Raw genomic sequence first — 19008 nt, 5'->3', positions numbered from 1 at the left:
CCGCCACTTCCCCATGCTCCCACGTCCGCCCCCAAGGATGAGTCAGAGTGGAATACAGCGCCCTCCAAGCACTAGCAGTTGCAGCTCGGAGCGGTGGCCTTTCTGAGGTGGAAGATGGAGGGCGAGCGCAACTAGAGGAAGTGCAAGCGCGCCAGGCGCTGAGCTCAGTTTACCACCTGCCCCGCCCCGCCTGGGTCCTTTCCCCCAGAGCTCACCGGGCTCAGAAGTGGCACCTGCCGAGGGTAATTTCAGCCTAGTGGGCGGGGTTGTCTAGTAAATCTCGTCCATTCTGGGAGGGCCATGGTCGTGTGACGTAAACAGTTGCCGGGCAGTTTAGGCCAACACAGGTTGCAAGGAGAGGCGGGGCTTAGAGAAGTTCCCTCACCGTGCTCGGTCGAGCGGGAGTCGTGCGAAGAGGTGCGAGCAGAAAGGGCGGTTCTTGCGGGTGGCTGTAGGTTAGAGGGATCGTTGAACCGGGAGAGGCCCTGAGGGACCAAGTCGAAAGGTTCAGACACTGAGCCTTCTCCTTCCCCCAGACGCTGCGGGTATATTCCTTTGCCGGTTGTCCCAGAACCTGTCCTCAAGACTCACTGCCCCCACGTCCTCCTCTTTCTCCTACTTTTATAAAATGATGCTTCAATGAACACCGCAGCTCCCGGAGGTGAAACTGCTCCCTGCTTCTCGCTGACTTGTAGCTTTCTGGTTGAGGCTAAGCCTTTAAGACCATACAATCCCATACCCACTTCCTAAGTGTCCAGAAGATGCCCGGCGGCGTGTTGGTGTCTACTGAAATCTCAGCGCCAAGAGGGCTTTCGAAGTCGCCCCCTCTCTTTCTCCTTTTCTTCTGACAGTCTATCACCCATGGTTTCCTCAACCCGTATAAGGGCGGCGCAGAGAAACCTGTTCCTAATATTCCTGGTCTCCAGCCGCCCACTGGCCTCTTCTTGGAAAGGGCAGGGGGATGCGGAAAAAATTCTGCTTCCCTCCCCTTAAGGCTGCGGGCTTTCGCTTTCGCTTCCCCTTTCCGACACATCTCCGGGTCCTAGGCGATCATGGCGCTCCTGGAGGTGTGCGGAGCCCCCCGAGGGCAGAGGAAGGATTGCGCTTTCTCCACCCTAGGCAGTCAGCTTCGCTCGGACCCTGGACACTACAGTTTCTCTCTGCGATCTCCGGAGTTCGCCCTCCCCCGAGGAATGCAGGTCAGGGCTGTAAGACACCCCGAGGGAAGGCGGGGAGGAGGGTGCAGGGGGATGGGAGGGTCTCCCTTGAGACCACCCAGAGGCCAGGAAACCCAGAGGGGGCCATCCTTCCGTCAAGGAGAGCCGCGTCCAGCGCGCGGTGCCAGGGCGGGGGCCACGTGGGAATCAGGGGCCGACCGCCTGAGGGTTAGAAAGTACAGATTAGGGCAAAGAGTTAGAGGTGTGGTGGAGGAAGACCAGAGAGCTTTCCTGCCAGTTCTCCATCACACGCAAATCACGGAGCCTTTGGCATGGGGCTATTGTATGCTATAGGGGCCGTGGAGTGCCTTGGAAAACCGGCGAACTTTGGCTGTTAGCCTCCTCTCAGACACTCAACTGTTGTGTCTTGGCTCAATCACTTAGTCAAGCAAGGTCTGGGGCATCGCTTCTGTAAAATGGGGATATTATTAACAACACCCATTGTGGGGGTTAAAGGACTTATGAATGGAAGAAAAAAACCCATTAAAGCCACCCTTACAATGTTTAGTTACGGCTAACATTTATTTCCTTTCATATCTATTGTGCTGGAGAATGGAAAAGGTTGGTGTCACGTGCTTCTTCTTTTCCCAGGTCATTTCCTTGTAGAGATTGGTTATTAACCGTTCCAGTTATTGGTGGCTGGAGAATCTCTGCCTATCTCTTCGTTCTCAAAACTCTCCTAAGCCCTTTCCTGGAGCCCCGTGATTCAGAAGTTTTCAGTGCCCCTTTCTCTGCCTTTTCTCTCTCATTAGCCCACTGAATTCTTCCAGTCCCATGGTGGGAATGGAGAAAGGAATGTTCAGATCGAGATGGCCCATGGCACCACCACGCTGGCTTTCAAGTTCCAGCATGGAGTGGTTGTGGCGGTGGATTCTCGTGCTTCTGCTGGGACTTACATCGGTGAGTGTGTGTGTTCCAGCAGGCAGAACCTGGGGAGCTGGGCCCCCCTCTCAGCAGGAGCCCAACATCTGCACCAAGGCAGAAGCAGATACTGATTTTGGACACACAGGGAGAATTGCAGGGTCATTCCTCCTCTCTCAAAACTCCATCTTCTTCCAGCCACCTTAAGGTGTAATAAGGTGATTGAGATTAACCCTTACCTGCTTGGCACCATGTCTGGCTCTGCTGCGGACTGTCAGTACTGGGAGCGTCTGCTGGCCAAGGAGTGCAGGTAGGCGAGGCCTCTCATCTCCCTCCTAAGCCTTTTGGTCAGTTCTGAATCTTGGAACCTCCAGATCACTGCTCCTCATCCTTTCCCCCTGTGCTAATGTAGTACTTCACAAAACAGCCTTTTGGTGATAAAGGCCTTCTCCCAAATCTCAGCCTGTGCTCCAGCTAGTAAGCCAGATAATTTGTCAGTCATTTAGCCCTGGCATCATCAATCCTGGTGGGACGGTATCATTTACTAGGATTTCTTCACGTGGTTTAGATACTTTAAATCCCAAATCTCTCCCTGATCCTTAGATCCTACAAAACCATTCCTCCCAAATGCTTATCTCTTTAATCACTTCCTGTGTACCAAGTGGGTTGCTCAGAGATCCAGCCTTCTGCCACCTCTGAGTGTTCTGCCCCCCTCCCACCCTGTTGTACCCAGGCTGTACTATCTGCGGAACGGGGAGCGTATCTCAGTGTCGGCAGCCTCCAAACTGCTCTCCAACATGGTGTTCCAGTACCGGGGCATGGGTCTGTCCATGGGCAGTATGATCTGTGGCTGGGATAAGAAGGTGAGTGCTTTCCATTCTCCATATTGCCTTCGAACAGATGAGAGGCCAGGTTCCCCATCATACATTCCCACTCCCTGCCCTACAAGATGCGCGGCGCAGAGAACACTGGGTTATAGAACTGTTCCAGCATATCCATGGGCTGTTTCTGGGTCCAGATGTGGACTACTGTTTCATAAGCTTGTCCCTTTCGATAAAGTAGCTGATTCCAACTTTTTTTCCTCCTGAAGTTCTGTGATTGTTACTAAGATGCGGTCCTGCAGTAACTCTTTTATCCACTTTTTTGGCTCATACTTGAACCCATATGTTACTAAAAACTCCCTCCCCAATACCAACCTGGAAACTTCTTGCTTCCTATAGGGTCCTGGACTCTACTATGTGAATTCAGATGGGACTCGGCTCTCAGGAAATATGTTCTCCACTGGCAGTGGGAACACCTATGCCTATGGGGTCATGGATAGTGGCTACCGGCCCGATCTGAGCCCTGAAGAGGCCTATGAGCTGGGCCGCAGGGCTATCGTTTACGCCACCCACCGAGACAGCTTTTCTGGAGGTGTTGTCAATAGTAAGAGACCAATGCTACCACTACCACACTCCCGGGTGGGGAGGGGGGATTTGAGATTGGGAGTGTCAGGGGAGGCACAGTAAGGAGGAGGTTTTCAGCATCAGAAGAGGGGCAATGACGTTCTAGTAATAAGGTATGTTTGCAGCCTATGTTTCAGCGTCTGTTATTGTCACCTTCCACATAACACCATTGACAGAAACTTGGTGAAGTGAAAGGTGACTCCATGTTCATTCTCATTTGCCCACAGTGTACCACATGAAGGAAGACGGTTGGGTGAAATTGGAAAGTACAGACGTCAGTGACCTGCTGCACCGGTACGGGGAGGCTAGTCAGTAATGGCGGCGGCCAGACACGCCTTCTCTGGCAAAACGTGGCCGACTCAGGGACCAGGCCAGCTTACACCCCACAGGAAAGAGGGGCCTGACCTGAGCTCTGTGGAAGCGAACCAGCGGCCAGTGGGGGGCAGGGTGGATTTTACCCTATTGGGTGTTCTCCGTTTCAAGGATCATTCCCCCTCCCCCAGCCTCTGGTTGCCCCACTAAACACAATAAAGGAAAATGGTTATAAGCGCCTCTGTGTCGTGGCCGAGTGGGCTTGAGGCTGGGGTTGTTGGGTGGAGGGGCAGGAAATAGAGAAGTTTTCCCTGAGAAGAGACCCAAACCCCTACCTAAGAAATGGGGCTTCACCAAACATTTCTCTTGGGCTTTCCTTCCACACTCCTCTCTCCATGCCCCCGGGAAGGCCGATCATTGTCTGTGGACACCTATTTGCCATTTAGTTTAGGTTAGGATCCTTTTTTATAGGGACGCGACCTGAAGACTCCTGTGTGGTCCATTGTTAATGGTCTGGGCGTCTGGGAGTAGGGTACTAGAGCAACTGTTTTTGACTTTGTGAAGTCAGATGAAAAAGCTTCCACCTCACATGTATATGGTGATTGTAAACATGGTACCATTTACCTCAAATAACACTTTGGAGATACTGGATATTGAATGCAAAGATGGACACTAGGGGTTCCATTTCATAATGGGTCATGCTCAGGTGGAAGATGACAGGACCATGACTGAAGAGGAAAAGGACTCCCTGAAGAGGAGAATATGAAGAAAAAGTAAGCAGGTTAGAAATATGAAACAGACATGAGGAGATTTTTTGAGTCACGCTGGAGGTGCGTGTCATGGGGTATGTCACCTCTTAAGGAGTTAGTCAAAAGACAAACCTGAAAGTAGGAAGTAGCTGAACAGGGAGCTTTTGCTCAACAGGGAGAGAGCCTTCAAATCCCAGAATGGCAAGGTTGGAGTGATTTCAGTAACCCCCTACTTCAAATCCCCCACCCCTCTTTAAACCAGAAGTGCTTCATTGGTAAACACCCCAGTAACAAAGGGGTAGTTTGGAATGCAAGTGATCCTTACTTTGGGGATATTTTGAGTTTGGCAGGTTGTTTCAATCTGAAGAGTTATTTCTGGAATAAACAAACCTGCACGTTCCATAGATGGGCCCTGGGTCAGGTGGGATTTAGAATACTGTTTACGGCTTAATCACTGTTAAAATACGCCAGGAAAAAAGTCCATTTTCCTCATATGCCAAAGGTGCTCCCAACGTAATTTGAAACGCAAATGTAGAGGCATCTGAACAAGTGCTCTGCTCAAGGTACTATGTTGAGGGGGCAGATGAAAATGAAGAATCAGGGCCTTTTGGCTCAAAATCTGGTTAAGTGGAAACCCACGTAGGCCCTGGTGAAAGTGTCTGGAACCTTCTATCTAGGAGCGGTCCTGAGCGTTTTCCGCTCAAGATCTGGCCCTGTTTTGATCCCAGACCCTAAAACTGGGGCTTGGTTGGAGGAAGAGGCAGATCTCAAAATAGGACCAGAGCTTCAGGTAGTAAGAGCTTGAGGCGAGAAAATCTAGTGGTTCTCCAATGACAAAACATCTCAGCTCTTGAAATAGCTTTATTTTACTTAATGACAATTTAAAACACTTGCAACAGTGTTCTGTTCCAGAGTAACTGTTGCTAAGGGCAGGAAGCTCACTGCCAGGCTTGGCGAATGCTCGCCCGGCTCCACACTGGGGCTCCGCGGTCGGCAGGTGTCGCGCGTCCCCTGCTGGCGGCCCTTCCCTGAACCGGGGCTGGGTCTGGGGAAGAGAAAGCGAAAGCGGCGGGCGCCGGGACTCCCCAGCTCGAGGAGCGTCGCGGGCAGACAGAAGGGGGAAACGAAGGTGAGCCTGGGCGAGCGAATTTCAGAGCTCGGGGCTCAGCACGTAGCAGAAAGCCCTCCGGAACTGCAGTCCCGAAGCCGCCGCTGGTGAGTTCGTGCGGCCGGAACCCTGGAGCGCTAACGGACGCATCCCGACCCGCCACCCACTCCGCGCCCCCTGCTGCCCGTCCCCCTGGACCCTGGGGAGTGCGAGGGAGCCGGGCGGGGACCGCAGGGCGGCTCTTCGGAACTCGGCTGCGGCGGACGGGTGTGGGGGGGGGAGGGGTCGGGGTCGGGGGTCACGGGAATTTTTTTTAAAGGATGAGGCTCCTGGGGCGCCTGGGTGGCTCATTTAAGCGACCGATTTAGGCTCAGGTCATGATCTTGCGGTCTGGGGGCTCAAGACCCGCATCAGGCTCTGTATTGGCAGCTCAGAGCCTGGAGCCTGCTTCATATTCTGTCTGTCTCTCTCTCTGCCCCTCTCCCGCTCATGCTCTGTCTCTCTCAAAAATAAACAAACATTAAAAAAAAATTAAAAAAAAAAAAAAAAAGGATGAGGCTCCCTCTGCTCGGCAGAATGCCTTGTATGGTAGGAGGGACGTACTTACGGGCACCGGGGACCCAGGGGATCTTTCAGGGTAGGGGTGGGTAAAATGAGAAGCCGATGGGCGGGGTTGGGCAGAGTCGGGATGGTGAGGCTAAGCGCGAGGATCGGGACCCCACTTCTGTAATTCCTCATCTTCCACCCGTAGATAACACCATGCGCTTCTGTGGCCTGAGACCCTGGGCCTTCCTGCTGCTGGCCGACTTGGCTCTACTCTGGCTGCTTCAGGGGACTCTAGGGGCTTTGTTTCCCCGAGGGCTTCCAGGCCTGTGGCTGGAGGGGACGCTGCGACTCGGAGGGCTCTGGTGGCTGCTACAGGTGGGAGGACTGCTAGGATTGGTGAGAACACTGCTGCCCCCTCTCTGCCTGGTGATCCCGCTGTTTCTCTCCCTGAGGGCTCTGGTCCCTGGAGCCTTGAGTGCTCCCCCAGTCAGAGTGGCTTCGGCCCCTTGGAGCTGGCTGCTGTTGGAGTACGGGGCTGCAGGGCTAAGCTGGGCAATGTGGGCCCTGCTGAGCTCTCCAGGAGCCCAGGAGAAGCAGGGCCAGGAGAACAACACAGACTTGATGTGGAAGCTGCTGAAGCTCTCCAGGCCAGACCTGCCTTTCCTCCTTTTGGCCTTCATCTTCCTTGGTGGTGCCGTATGGGGTGAGTCAGGAGAGGGCATCGTGAATTGGGGGTTGGCAAAGGTCCTTGGTGCCGGCACCTTCATCTGTTCTCCTTCATACCTATTTCAGGGGAGACATGGATCCCTTACTATACTGGTCGTGTCATTGACATCCTTGGAGGGGATTTCAAGCCTGATGCCTTTGCCAGCGCCATCTTTTCCATGTGCGTCATATCCGTTGTGAGGTAGGTGATGTTTGGGTCCATTTGGTAGTCCCACATCTTTACAGGTACCCTCCATTTCCTAACTTTGTTTTCATATCCTTTTGTTCGCAAAGCATAAAATAGTTAAACTAAAATATGCCTGCGTTTATTTATTCACCATTCTATTTTACACACCCATTCACTCATTCTTTCATTCACCGTATTTACCCAACATTATACTTCCATTCCATCCTTGCTACCCTTTGCTGAAACCAGTTACTCAAAAGTACTTATTGGTCAAGCCACTGCTTTTTTTTTTTTTTTAATCAGTTCTCTATTCTCTTTGCTTCTTTGTAGCATTTGGCATTTGAATAATCTCTTATTATTGATCTCTTTCTTCAGTTAGCTTTTATAGACTCCCTTTATACTTCCCAATCCACTCTATATCCTCTGGAGAATTTTTCTCCTTCTCTGGACCCTCAAATATAGTCTTTCCTCATGACCCAGTTCTTTGATTCTAAGAAAGCGTTTTCCTCTTGGGCGAGCTCAGCTCATCTGTGCAGGTGACTCCGGGATCCATATTTCTTTTTTTTTTTTTTAATTTTTTTTCAACGTTTATTTATTTTTGGGACAGAGAGAGACAGAGCATGAACGGGGGAGGGGCAGAGAGAGAGGGAGACACAGAATCGGAAACAGGCTCCAGGCTCTGAGCCATCAGCCCAGAGCCTGACGTGGGGCTCGAACCCACGGACCGCGAGATCGTGACCTGGCTGAAGTCGGACGCTTAACCGACTGCGCCACCCAGGCGCCCCTGGGATCCATATTTCTACACCCAGCCCCAATCTTATAATCCGGTTGCCTCCTTGTCATTCCCATTGGATAACCCACTCTCATCTCACACTCCACATACCCAGAGCTCCAAATGTATCATACTCCCTCCTGGTCTTCTTGAAAGTGGCTTCCTCTTCTTATTCCCATTTATGAAATGATCAGTTTCCTAGGCTCCAAGCAGCAGTATCATTGATGCCTTTTTGATGTTCAGACACTAGCCCCATCACTCTCTGCTTTCAAGGTGTTTTTCCTGTGGCTCTTTTCTGTCCATTCTCACTGTGATCTCCAGAGTTCAAACCCTCCTCATTTTACATCTGACGACCCCAGCAGCCTTCTAAACAGAGTAACTAGGTTTGTGTTAGAAGCCATATTTTGTGAAGTACTTGCTTCTGTGCTTTCACATTTTTCCTTTAAGTTTTGTTGGAAAAGTGGCTGGTCTAAGAGGAATTCTCAACCACAGGGACAGCAGAGATGAGGGAACAGCATGACTCTGGGGCTCCAGAGAATGGGAGGGCAAGGGGATTCATTGCTGTGGTTCCCACAATAAAGTATGTGGGACGAGGAAGAAAGACTTCAGAGTGGGGAGGAAAGAGACCAAGACAGAGGGGAAGGCTGGAGGGACAGCACCGAAGGAGGCCAGGTCAGAAGCAAGTCATAGGCTATTTCTCTTGACGACATCTCTTCATTGCTGTTACAGTTTTCCCTTGTGCCTTGCATGGAGTGAACCCCAGAAATGCTCACGGATTTGTATGTGTTATGATTTTGTTCCCATATCTAGCTCACCATGACCTGTTTTTTCTTTCTCTGTTTATTCCTGCCCCTCCCCTTGTCTCCCTCTCTGTTTCTCTTCTGCCTCTTGTGGTACACTTTCTCCAACCTTGCATTTCTTTTCATTCCGTGATTTCTCCTCTGCTTCCCTCACTCATTTCCTCCTTCCCTGCATGTGTTTTCCTGTTCATCCCCTTTCTCCTCCCTACCCCACAGCTCCCTGTGCGCAGGCTCCCGAGGAGGCATCTTCACCTTCACCGCGTCCAGTATCAACGTGCGGGTCAGGGAGCAGCTTTTCTCCTCCCTTCTGCGCCAGGACCTCAGTTTCTTCCAGGAGACTAAGACAGGTGGGGCCTGGAGTCCAGGTGTGGGATTCCCCTGGACATTTCTTGCCCCTCAGTGACCACTACCCCTCCCTGCCCCCAAACAGTTTCTCTTCCCGCCTCCACCTGCCGTGCCGCACAAGGAGCTGCTGTGCTCTCTTTGGGACAGGGTAGTGGGGTGGCTTCCACCCATCTCTCTGCAACTGAGGGGGGTGTTTGGATGAGGGGGCTGTGTCAATGGGGAGGGTCGGGGCGGGGGGTGTCTCTGGGGCTCTTCCATTACACACCATTTCCTCACCTGCTCTGTCCTCCCCAGGGGAACTGAATTCAAGGTTGAGCTCGGATACCAAAATGTTGAGCCAGTGGCTTGCTTTTAATGCCAATGTGCTCTTGCGAAGCCTGGTCAAAACGGTGGGGCTGTATTGCTTCATGATCAGCCTGTCCCCTCGACTCACCCTCCTCTCTTTGCTCGAGATGCCTCTGGTAATAGCTGGTGAAAAGATGTACAATGTCCGCCATCAGGTATGTGTGGCTGTTGGGGAATCCCCAGGGGAGAAGAAAGCTCTCCCAAAGGTCTTCTCTTCTCAGCCCCAAAAGCAGCAATTCTGACAGGCTTCAGAAGGGCCCTGACCCCTGGGACTTTATATAAATGTGTGTGTGCATATGTGTGTGCGCACGTGTGTGTGTGTGTGTGTATGTATGTGTGTGTTTGAGAGAGAGAGAGAGAAGGAGACAGGAAGGAGAGGGAGCATTTTTCTGGGGAGAGGATAAACTTTTTTTTTTAATTTTTAAAAAATATTTTACTTATTTTTAAATAGCATACAGAGAGCAGACAGAGGGGGACAGAGGATCAGAAGTAGGCTCCATGCTGACAGCAGAGAGCCCAACATGGGGCTCAATCTCATGAACCCTTGAGATCATGACCTGAGCCGAAGTCATACACTCAACCGACTGAGCCACCGAGGCGCCCCGGGAGAGGATAACTTCTTATCAGATTCTCAAAGGAGTCTGTACATACCTTCCCCACAAAAGATTAAAGTGCTGTCTTAGAGGGTTTTAGATAGAATTTTCCCCTTTATAATTCGGGGAGGGAATTTGGATGGAGTGTAGAGAAAAGTAGAAACATGGAGTCAGGAAGTCCTGAGTCTGAATATCAGCTCCACTTTCTCTCTTTTTAGAAAAATTGTGGTAAAGTATATATAATGTAAAAATTACCATTTTTACTGTTTTTAATTATGCCATTTCAGTGGCATTAAGTGCATTCCACATTGCTGTGCAACCATCACCACCCTCCATCTCCAGAACTTTCTTCATCTTCCCGAGCTGAAACTCGGTACCTAAGTAGATGATAACTCCCCATTTCCCCTCCTCCCAGCGCCTGGCAATGACCATTCTACTTTCTGTCTCTATGAATTTGATTACTCTAGGTATCTCATACAGGAGGGATCATACAGTAGTTGTCTTTTTGTGATGGCTTATTTCATTTACTGTAATGTCCTCCAGGTTCATTCATGTGGTAGAACGTGTCAGAATTTTCTTCCGCTTCAAGGCTAATCATCCATTGATGCATAGACCACAGTTTGTTTATCTGTTGCTGGACACTTGGGTAGCTTCCCCCTTTTGGCTATAGTGAATAATACTGCTGTGAACATGGGTGTGCAGATATCTGTTGGAGTCTCTGCATTCGGTTCTTTTGGGCATATATCCAGCAGTAGAATCACTGGATCATATGGTGCCTCTGTATTTAATATTTTGAAGAGCCGCCATACTGGTTTCCACAGTGCCTGCACCATTTTACGTTCCCACTGGCAATACCCAAAGATTTCTGTTTCTCCACATCCCGCTCCGGCGCTTGTTATCTTCTGTTTGTTTCTTCTTTATTACATTCCCCAGTACTTAGCATAGAACTGGAAGTTTGTACCTTTTGACCACCTTCCTCTAATCAATCCCTTATTGAACCTACAAACCGCAAGATCACGACCTGAGCCACCCCTGCCTCCGGTCTCTGGTAACTGCAGATCTGATGATCTCTTTTTCTGTGAAATTTTTTTTTCTTTAGATTCCACATATAAATGACATCATAGAGTATTTGTCTTACTCTGTCTAGCTCATTTCACTTAGTGTAGTGCCCTCAAGTTCCATCCGTGTTGTCACAAATCGTGGGATTTTCTTCTTTTTTATGGCTGAATAAAATTCTGTTGTATACATATATGTACCACTTTTTAAAAAATAAGGACTGGGGTGCCTGGTTGGCTCAGTACTTCGGCTCAAGTCATGATCTCATGGTTCGTGAGTTCGAGCCCCATGTCGGGCTCTGGCTCTGTGCTCACAGCTCAGAGTCTGGAGCCTACTTCGGATCCTATGTCCTCCTCTCTCTCTGCCCCTCCCCCACTCATGCTTTGTCTGTCTCTATCTCTGTCTCAAAAATAAAATAAAAAGCATTAAAAATAAAAAAAAGAATAAAAAATAAGGGCCACCCTAATGGTTATGAAGTGATATCTCACCATGGTTTTGATTTGCATTTCCTTAATGATTAGTGGTGTTGAGCATCTTTTCATGTGCTTATTGGCTATTTTTATATATTTTGTGGAGAAATGTCTATTTAAGTCCTTTGCTCATGTTAAAAATTGGGTTGTGTTTTACTTGTTGAGTCGTAGGAGTTCTTTCAATATTCTGGAGATTAGCCCCTTATCAGATACATAATTTGGAAATGTTTTGTCCCATTCTGTGGGTTTCCTTTTCTCTCTGTTGGTGGAGTCCTCTGATACATGAAAGTTTTTAATTTTGATGAAGACCAACTTATCTGTTTTTTCTTTTGTTGCTTGTGCTTTAAGTGTCATATCCAAGCAATCATCACCAAATCTAGTGTCCTGAAGATTTTCCCCTATGTTTTCTTCTAAGAGTTTTATGGTTTTAGCTGTGGTTTAGGTTTTTGATCCATTTTGAGTTACATCCCCACCTTTTGTTAACTAGCTGTGGCCCTTTAGGAAAACTACCCCTTCTTTCTTCATTCAGACACTGAAACTGGTGTGAATTACCTTAAATGAAGGAACACAAATAGCGTGTATCTCCCACACTATCTAGCACTGAGAGCTTGGTAATATTTTGTTCCCTCCCTCTCTACTGTCATGAGTCCTTCTGGAAAGAAATGGAAGAAGAGTGAAAGAGGACAGTTTGATATTTTTAGGTAGATCAGCAGAGCATCCCAAGGGCAGGAATGAGACCTGGGGGTGTCCTATCTTCTCCCAAGTCAGCCCCTCATATCCCCTGCCCTACTTTTCCAGGCAGTGCTCCAGGAGATCCAGAATGCAGTGGCAAAAGCAGGGCAGGTGGTGCGAGAGGCAGTTGGAGGGCTGCAGACTGTGCGCAGTTTTGGGGCCGAGGAGCTGGAGATCTGTCTCTATAAGGAGGCCCTGGAGCGATGCCGGCAGCTGTGGTGGCAACGAGACCTGGAACATACTCTCTATGGGCTCTTTCGGAGGGTGAGAAGGCTGCATGGCAGGGGATGGAGGGGAGAGGTGAGGGGGGGTGGGGGTTAAGGGGGCTGGGGGTGTGGGGGAGTGAGGAGAGGTGGGGGGGTGGGAGGTAGGACCTAGGTAGGGGCAAGGAAAGCAATGGGAAACTTCCAGCTCATCCTGGGGTCTCTGCTGTTCAATGTGGTAGGAGTGGGGAGGGCAAAGAATGTGGACTCTTTCTGAGTGCCTTTTTCTTTTTTTAAGTTTATTTGTTTTGAGAGAGAGAGAGAGAGAGAGAGAGAGAGAGAGAGAGCGCATGATCAGGGAGCAGGGGAAGGGCAGAGAGAGAACATCCCAAGCAGGCTCTGCACTGTCAGCATGGAGCCCAATGCGAGGCTCGAACTTACAAACTGGGAGATCATGACCTGAGCCAAAATCAAGAATCTGACACTTAACGGACTGAGCCACTGAGGTGCCCCTCTCAGTGCCTTTCTTTTCACCTTCCAGATGCTGCGTTTGGGAATGCAGGCACTGATGCTGTACCGTGGACTGCAGCAGATTCTGGCTGGGGACCTCACCCAGGGTGCACTGCTCTCCTTTCTGCTCTACCAGGAGGTGGTGGCCACGCATGTGCATGTGAGTCAGGAACCTGTGCATACTGTTTGTCCCCCTGTTTTCTTTTCTCTCTGGCCTCTGGGCCTTTGGCTTTATCTGCTGCCCTTAAAAATACAAAACAAAACAAAACAACTCCCAACTCATTGTGTTATGGAGAATTTCAAACGTATGCAAAAAAAAAAAAAAAAAAGATAAACTGTAATGAATCTGCATGTACCCATCACCTACTTTAAAATTCTCAACTCATGGCCAGTCTGTCTCCTCTGTACCCCCACCCATATTATTTTGAGGCAAATTGAAGATATAGTTTTATCTGTAAATGCTTTAGTACGTATCTCTAAATATCTCTATATTTACAAAATCTGGCCACAAAGCCCTCATCACACCAAAAAAAAAAAAAAAAAGTCAAGTAATTCTTCAAATTCATGCACTACAGTGGTTTCATACAGGTAACATATGTGTATGTACTCCATTTATCTCTCTCTTGTGTATATGTGTGGGGGCGTCAGCCATGAATGCTCAGTGCCTAGACCCCTTGAATTATTAGGATTTGCAAAACAGAGACACATTCCCCTTCCTCCATTTACTAGCCTATGCAGGGAGACTTCCCCTCATCTGCTCTTTGGTTACCCAGTGGTACAGGTTGAGTAGGAAAGGCAAAATAGCATTTAGTTCTTCCCCAATATTTACTGGTTTTCAAAAAATAATTAGTTACTTGGTCTTGATCTTTATTGTATAATTTTCCTAGATGTTTGTGAAACATCTTACATGTATGGAGAATTGGGCTAGGTACCCTGGTGGCTGTAAAGATGAGGTGGGCACCGTGCCTGCTTTTAAGGAGCTCCCTATCTATCTAGTTAGACAAGACGGAGTGTGCCCAAATGATACGGAACAGTGATAGGAAGGATCTGGGGATAGAAATAGTGCCATATGGGAGGGGTGTGGACCTCTCCATCCTTTACGTTGTGAATTGGCAGAAGTGGGGTTTTGGGTTGCCTTTAAATTCCATCTAAATTATACATTTGAAGGTAGGGAATCCTTTTTTTTAAAAAATTTTTTTAAGTTTATTCATTTTTGAGAGAGAGAGAGACAGAATGTGAACAGGGGAGGGGCAGAGAGAGGGAGACACGGAGTCTGAAGCAGGCTCCAGGCTCTGAGCCGTCAGCACAGAGCCTGACGCCAGGCTCGAATTCATGAATCGTGAGATCATGACTTGAGCTGAAGATGCTTAACACACTGAGCCACCCAGGTGCCCCTAGGGGATCCTTTATGGATGAGGGGAGGAGAGACTTGGCCAGGGTGTCGCAGGGGAGTGTGTGAGGAGCTGGGGAGTTGGCATCTGGGGAAGCTACGTTTGATTAGCTGACCCCTCCCTTTCTGTTTTCCAGGCCCTGGTATACATGTGTGGAGATATGCTCTGCAACATAGGGGCTGCCGAGAAAGTTTTCCAATACCTGGACCGAGAGCCAAATATGCCTCCTTTGGGGACGCTGGCGCCTTCCACTCTGCAGGGGCTTGTGGAATTCCAAGATGTCTCTTTTGCATATCCCAATTGCCCTGACCAGCCTGTGCTCAAGGTGTCTGAAAGGGGGAGGGAACCTGGACCCCTCGCTCCCAGGGGGCGAGGCCTGTAGACCATTTGCCTCTGAGAAGTTGATCTTACCTCTGATAGAAAGAGAAGGGGAGGGTCCAGAGGCAAGCCTCTAACTGTTTCCTGACTTTTCTAGGGGCTGACGTTCACCCTACGTCCTGGTCAGATGACTGCACTGGTGGGACCCAATGGGTCTGGGAAGAGCACCGTGGCTGCCCTGCTGCAGAATCTGTATCAGCCCACTAAAGGGCAGGTGCTGCTGGACGGGAGGCCCGTCTCCCAGTATGAACACTGCTACCTGCACCGGCAGGTGGGTGGGGAGGAAGAAGAGGGTTAGGAGGAGATAGGAGGGAAGAAACATGTGCAGACAGCATGGGAGATCCGTGGAAGAAACACAAGGAGCCCGTTCTTTTTTTTTTCTTTTTTAAGTTCATTTATTTGGAGAGCGAGCGAGTGTGTGTGTGTGAATGGGGGCAGGGCAGAGAGAGAAGGAGAGAGAGAGAATTCCAAGCAGGCTCCATGTTGTCACGTGGAGCCCAACTCGGGCCTCGATCTTATGAACTGTGAGATCGTGATCTGAGCCGAAATCAAGAGTCAGATGCTTAACCGACTGAGCCACCCAGGCGCCCCATGAAGAGTCCATTCTGAGGGAGGCAGATGAGGAGGTAAGGAGGATCCCTGCCATGGGGGTTTACGCACAGCCCTCTGCGCCCATCGCCTCTGCACAGGTGGCTTCGGTTGGGCAGGAGCCTGTGCTGTTCTCGGGTTCTGTGAGGGACAACGTTGCTTATGGGCTGAAGAGCTGCGGTGATGAGAAGGTGATGGCTGCTGCCCGTGGTGCCAGTGCAGACAGGTTCATACAGGAGATGGAGCATGGACTGGATTCAGGTACCTTCGGTCAGAAGAGAAACTGGAGATTCTTGGGGGTGTGGGTTGTGTCCCCGCAAGTCCATGTCTGGTGTTTCCTTGCCCTTTGCTTTGGCTCCGACTTCTCCTTCCCCAACACCAGGAGTTCTTTAGTTGCCCGTCCTGTCCGGGAATCTTTGTTCCCAACAGCCGGTGGGAATAGTGCTCCCTCAATGAAGCGTGCTCCCTCTATGAGGGCAGCCCCCACAGGTCCTCACACCGGCTCTCATACCCCCTGATGCGTGTGAGGGGAAATACCAGTTGTACACTTGCCCCTGCTCCTGAGGAGGATGCTGTTGTGGCCACTGGTGTCTGAAGAAGGGTATTTCTCCATTTCTTCAGATGTAGGGGAGAAAGGGAATCAGTTGGCTGTGGGACAGAAACAATGTCTGGCCATTGCCCGGGCCCTTGTGCGGGACCCACAAGTCCTCATCCTGGATGAAGCCACCAGTGCCCTGGACGTCCAGTGTGAGCAGTCTGTAAGTACTGGTGTGGGAGGGCAGGACAGTGGGACCTGAGAAGGCACGTTTGAAGGACCAGTCTATGCAGAATTGGGCGGATGAGTCTCTGTGCCTTTTCAGGGGGTGGGGAATGGAATGGAGAATACCGGGTGTGGGAACACCCCCTCTTTCTCCACAGCTCCCTTTCGTATCCGCCTCCTGCAGTGGGACAGCTGAGAGGGAAGGGCAGTTTATCTTGCACTCATTCCAGCTTTCTGGTCTTTCTTGCTTTCTTCACCCTGTGCCACAAGAGATGGTGCCCACTGGGGACGTGGTGCCCACCCCGTTCTTACCTTTCTGAGGTGTTGTGACCCTCCCCCTTCAGCTGCAGGACTGGCGATTCCGCGGGGACCGAACGGTGCTGGTGATCGCGCACAGGCTGCAGACCGTGCAGAGTGCGGACCAGATCCTGGTGCTCAGGCAGGGAGAGCTGCTGGAGCACACTCAGCTTGCCGAGGGGCAGGACCTCTATTCCCGTCTGCTGCAGACACAGCTGGAGGACTGAGGCCCCAGGACACCAAGCCCTCTCATGGCCACCTCCGTGACCCAGAGCAGCTCGTGCTTTCAGTTTCCCTGGGCTCGTGTCTCTGGGTAGTCATTCCTGGAGTCTGGGAGCATGCTGGAAGTCTGGACCACGTGTGCTCTTATTGCGGCTGGCAGTGGGGGGGGTGGGTGTTATCTGTGACCATTTCCCTGGTGCTGAGTAGTGTATTGTGATATAATACATCTATTTAAAAATTGTTTTCTTATTAAAAGAGACTCATAAATATGGAGAACAAACTGAGGGTTGCTGGAGGGGTTGCGGGAGGGGGGATGGGCTAAATGGGTGAAGGGGCATTAAGGAATCTGCTCCTGAAATAATTGCTTCACCATATACTAACTAATTCGGATGTAAATTTTAAAAAATAAAAAATAAAGTCATATTACAAAAAAATTGTTTTCTTATTACGTAAATGGCACATATTCGTAAAACTAACCCTTGTTTCACTTTCCAGAGGTAACCGTAGCTACTACTTTGCCAGCTATCCTATCAGTGTCTTATCCGTTCTTTCAGATAAATATTAGCCAATATGACATAAATATTCACCAGGTTGCCTCTCTGTATCTTTCCCCATTCTCACTGATGTCTGTAGAGTATGGGGTGGGAGTAGAGCACAGTTCCCTAATTAACAGTGTTAATAAGACATTTGATAATATCTACCATTTATTAGAGTTTTAATATGAATAAGAACTATGCTAAATGTTTTTCAGGTATTATCATATTTAGTCCTTTTCCTCTCAACTCTATGAGATTGGTTGTTATTATCCCCATCTTACAGATGAGGAAACAGTCTCAAAGAGATTAAATAACTTCCAAGGTTATACAGTGGTGGAGTTGGAGTTGAATCCAGGCCTGACCTCTGAGTCCACAATCTCAACCAACAAATTATATTATATCTTGTGTTCATAATCTTGAATTCATAATCAGATCAGGTAAATGGCTCTGAATCCACTCTCTGTCTCTAGTCCCGTTGTTATTATAACTTGTCTTTAGTCTTAGGGGCATCTGGATGGCTCAGTCAGCTGAGCATCCGACTCTTAATTTCAGCTCAGGTCATGATCTCATGGTTTCGTGGGTTCGAGCCCAGCATCAGGCTCTGTGCTGACAGTGTGGAGCCTGCTTGGAATTCTTCCTTTCTGTCCCTTTCCGGTTTAAGCTCTCTCTGTCCTCTCTCAAAATAAATAAATAAAAACTAAAACAAACAACTTTCATTTAGTCTTATATGATCTCATCTCCAAAGAAGTTTCCACACCATTGGTTCATCTCCTCCAGCCATTATTCACGAAGTCATTGTTTTCCTAGCAGACGCATAGGGTGATGTCACTTCTGTGAAGTCCTTCAAGTGATCTTCATTCTTTTCTGCTCAGATCTTCCTCAGAGTATGCAAGGTGGTCCAGCCCATTTGTAGCCCCCTTTCCTGTTGTGTTAAGCTTCAGCCACAGCTAACTTCCTGCCCTCCTAAGTTCTTTGTGCCTTTGCATATGGTGTGTTCTTCCCATTCCCTGAACCACCCTCCCAATTTATCCCAAGTTCTTCAAGATTTAACTCAGTGGTCGGGTCTAGGAAGACTTTCCTTATCTCCTTAGTCTGGAGAAAGTACTTTTGTTGCTCCAGGGCTTGCCTTTTTCACAGCTTTTATTAAACTATCCTCCCACACCTTTGTTCTTCCACTAGACCATGAACTCCTGGATGGAAGGCTGTTTTTCTTATTAAGCTTCCTATTGACTACCTGGCACAGGGCTCCATTCATAGTAGACAATGAACAAATGTCTGTTGCACAAATGAATAAATCTCAGTTCTCCCTACACACGCCAAGCACTGAAGATTCAAAGCCATGTACATTACTGCCTTTTGGGAAGGCCTTACCTTTGAAGGTTCCTATTCTAGGAAAGAGAAACTTTCACATTTCCAGAAACAGCAGGTACTTTCCAGTTCAAGCAATGAACTAGCCAGCATGTCTGCTGTTCTGGATTTTTTTTTTTTTTTTTTTGCCTGGCAACTGTTGGGAACAGGGTGGGGTGAAAGTAGGTAGCTTCTTATGCAGATAAGCCTTTGCTTCATTCTGCTGTTTATGTCTTGACTATCACTGAGCATGAAATACCTGTTTGGAGGGAGAGAAATCTGGCCTGATTCCTTCCTTCCTCTATACAATAGGAATAATAATTCCTGTATCTCTCAACCTTATGGAAACTGTAGCCCTCTGGAAGAAGATAATTTGTTAAAATTCTTTGATATCTTCACTATAATGACACCCATAGATTCCTAATACTTTAAGCCTGGAAGTCATCTTAAAAATAACTAGCAGTCAAATCTTATTTTAAAGAAAGGGAAACCAGCCTGAAATCACACGGCTAGTCAGTGATTGAGCTGGGAAG

The 19008-nt window shown here is 49.1% G+C and overlaps 2 protein-coding genes across 4 annotated transcripts; both read left to right on the top strand.

Moving 5' to 3' along the window:
- The first annotated feature begins 997 nt into the window (after positions 1-997).
- PSMB8 (proteasome 20S subunit beta 8) lies at positions 998-4071 on the top strand. Its single transcript, XM_030315202.1, has 6 exons — positions 998-1199; positions 1970-2117; positions 2277-2388; positions 2812-2941; positions 3299-3503; positions 3751-4071. The coding sequence occupies exons 1-6, from the start codon at positions 1053-1055 to the stop codon at positions 3837-3839; spliced, it is 831 nt and encodes a 276-aa protein (XP_030171062.1). The 5' UTR covers positions 998-1052; the 3' UTR covers positions 3840-4071.
- A 1561-nt stretch (positions 4072-5632) lies between these two features.
- Positions 5633-17026, top strand: TAP2 (transporter 2, ATP binding cassette subfamily B member). 3 transcript variants are annotated; one of them, XM_030315193.1, is made up of 12 exons: positions 5633-5799; positions 6444-6941; positions 7031-7145; positions 8919-9049; positions 9342-9547; positions 12310-12543; positions 12988-13116; positions 14484-14672; positions 14823-14996; positions 15415-15574; positions 15935-16071; positions 16418-17026. In XM_030315193.1, exons 2-12 carry the CDS (start codon positions 6452-6454, stop codon positions 16595-16597), a joined length of 2145 nt encoding a protein of 714 aa, XP_030171053.1. In that variant the 5' UTR covers positions 5633-5799; positions 6444-6451; the 3' UTR covers positions 16598-17026. The 3 variants fall into 3 exon arrangements, with proteins under 3 accessions (XP_030171053.1, XP_030171055.1, XP_030171054.1); XM_030315195.2 differs by having other exon boundaries at positions 5635-5799; positions 12310-12507; XM_030315194.2 differs by having other exon boundaries at positions 5661-5713.
- Positions 17027-19008: the final 1982 nt, after the last annotated feature.

This window comes from Lynx canadensis, chromosome B2 (genome assembly GCF_007474595.2).
Source record: "Lynx canadensis isolate LIC74 chromosome B2, mLynCan4.pri.v2, whole genome shotgun sequence".
Taxonomy (NCBI): Eukaryota; Metazoa; Chordata; class Mammalia; order Carnivora; family Felidae; genus Lynx; species Lynx canadensis.
Note: the sequence above shows the minus strand (reverse complement) of the source record. Positions and strands in the feature narration are given on the sequence as shown.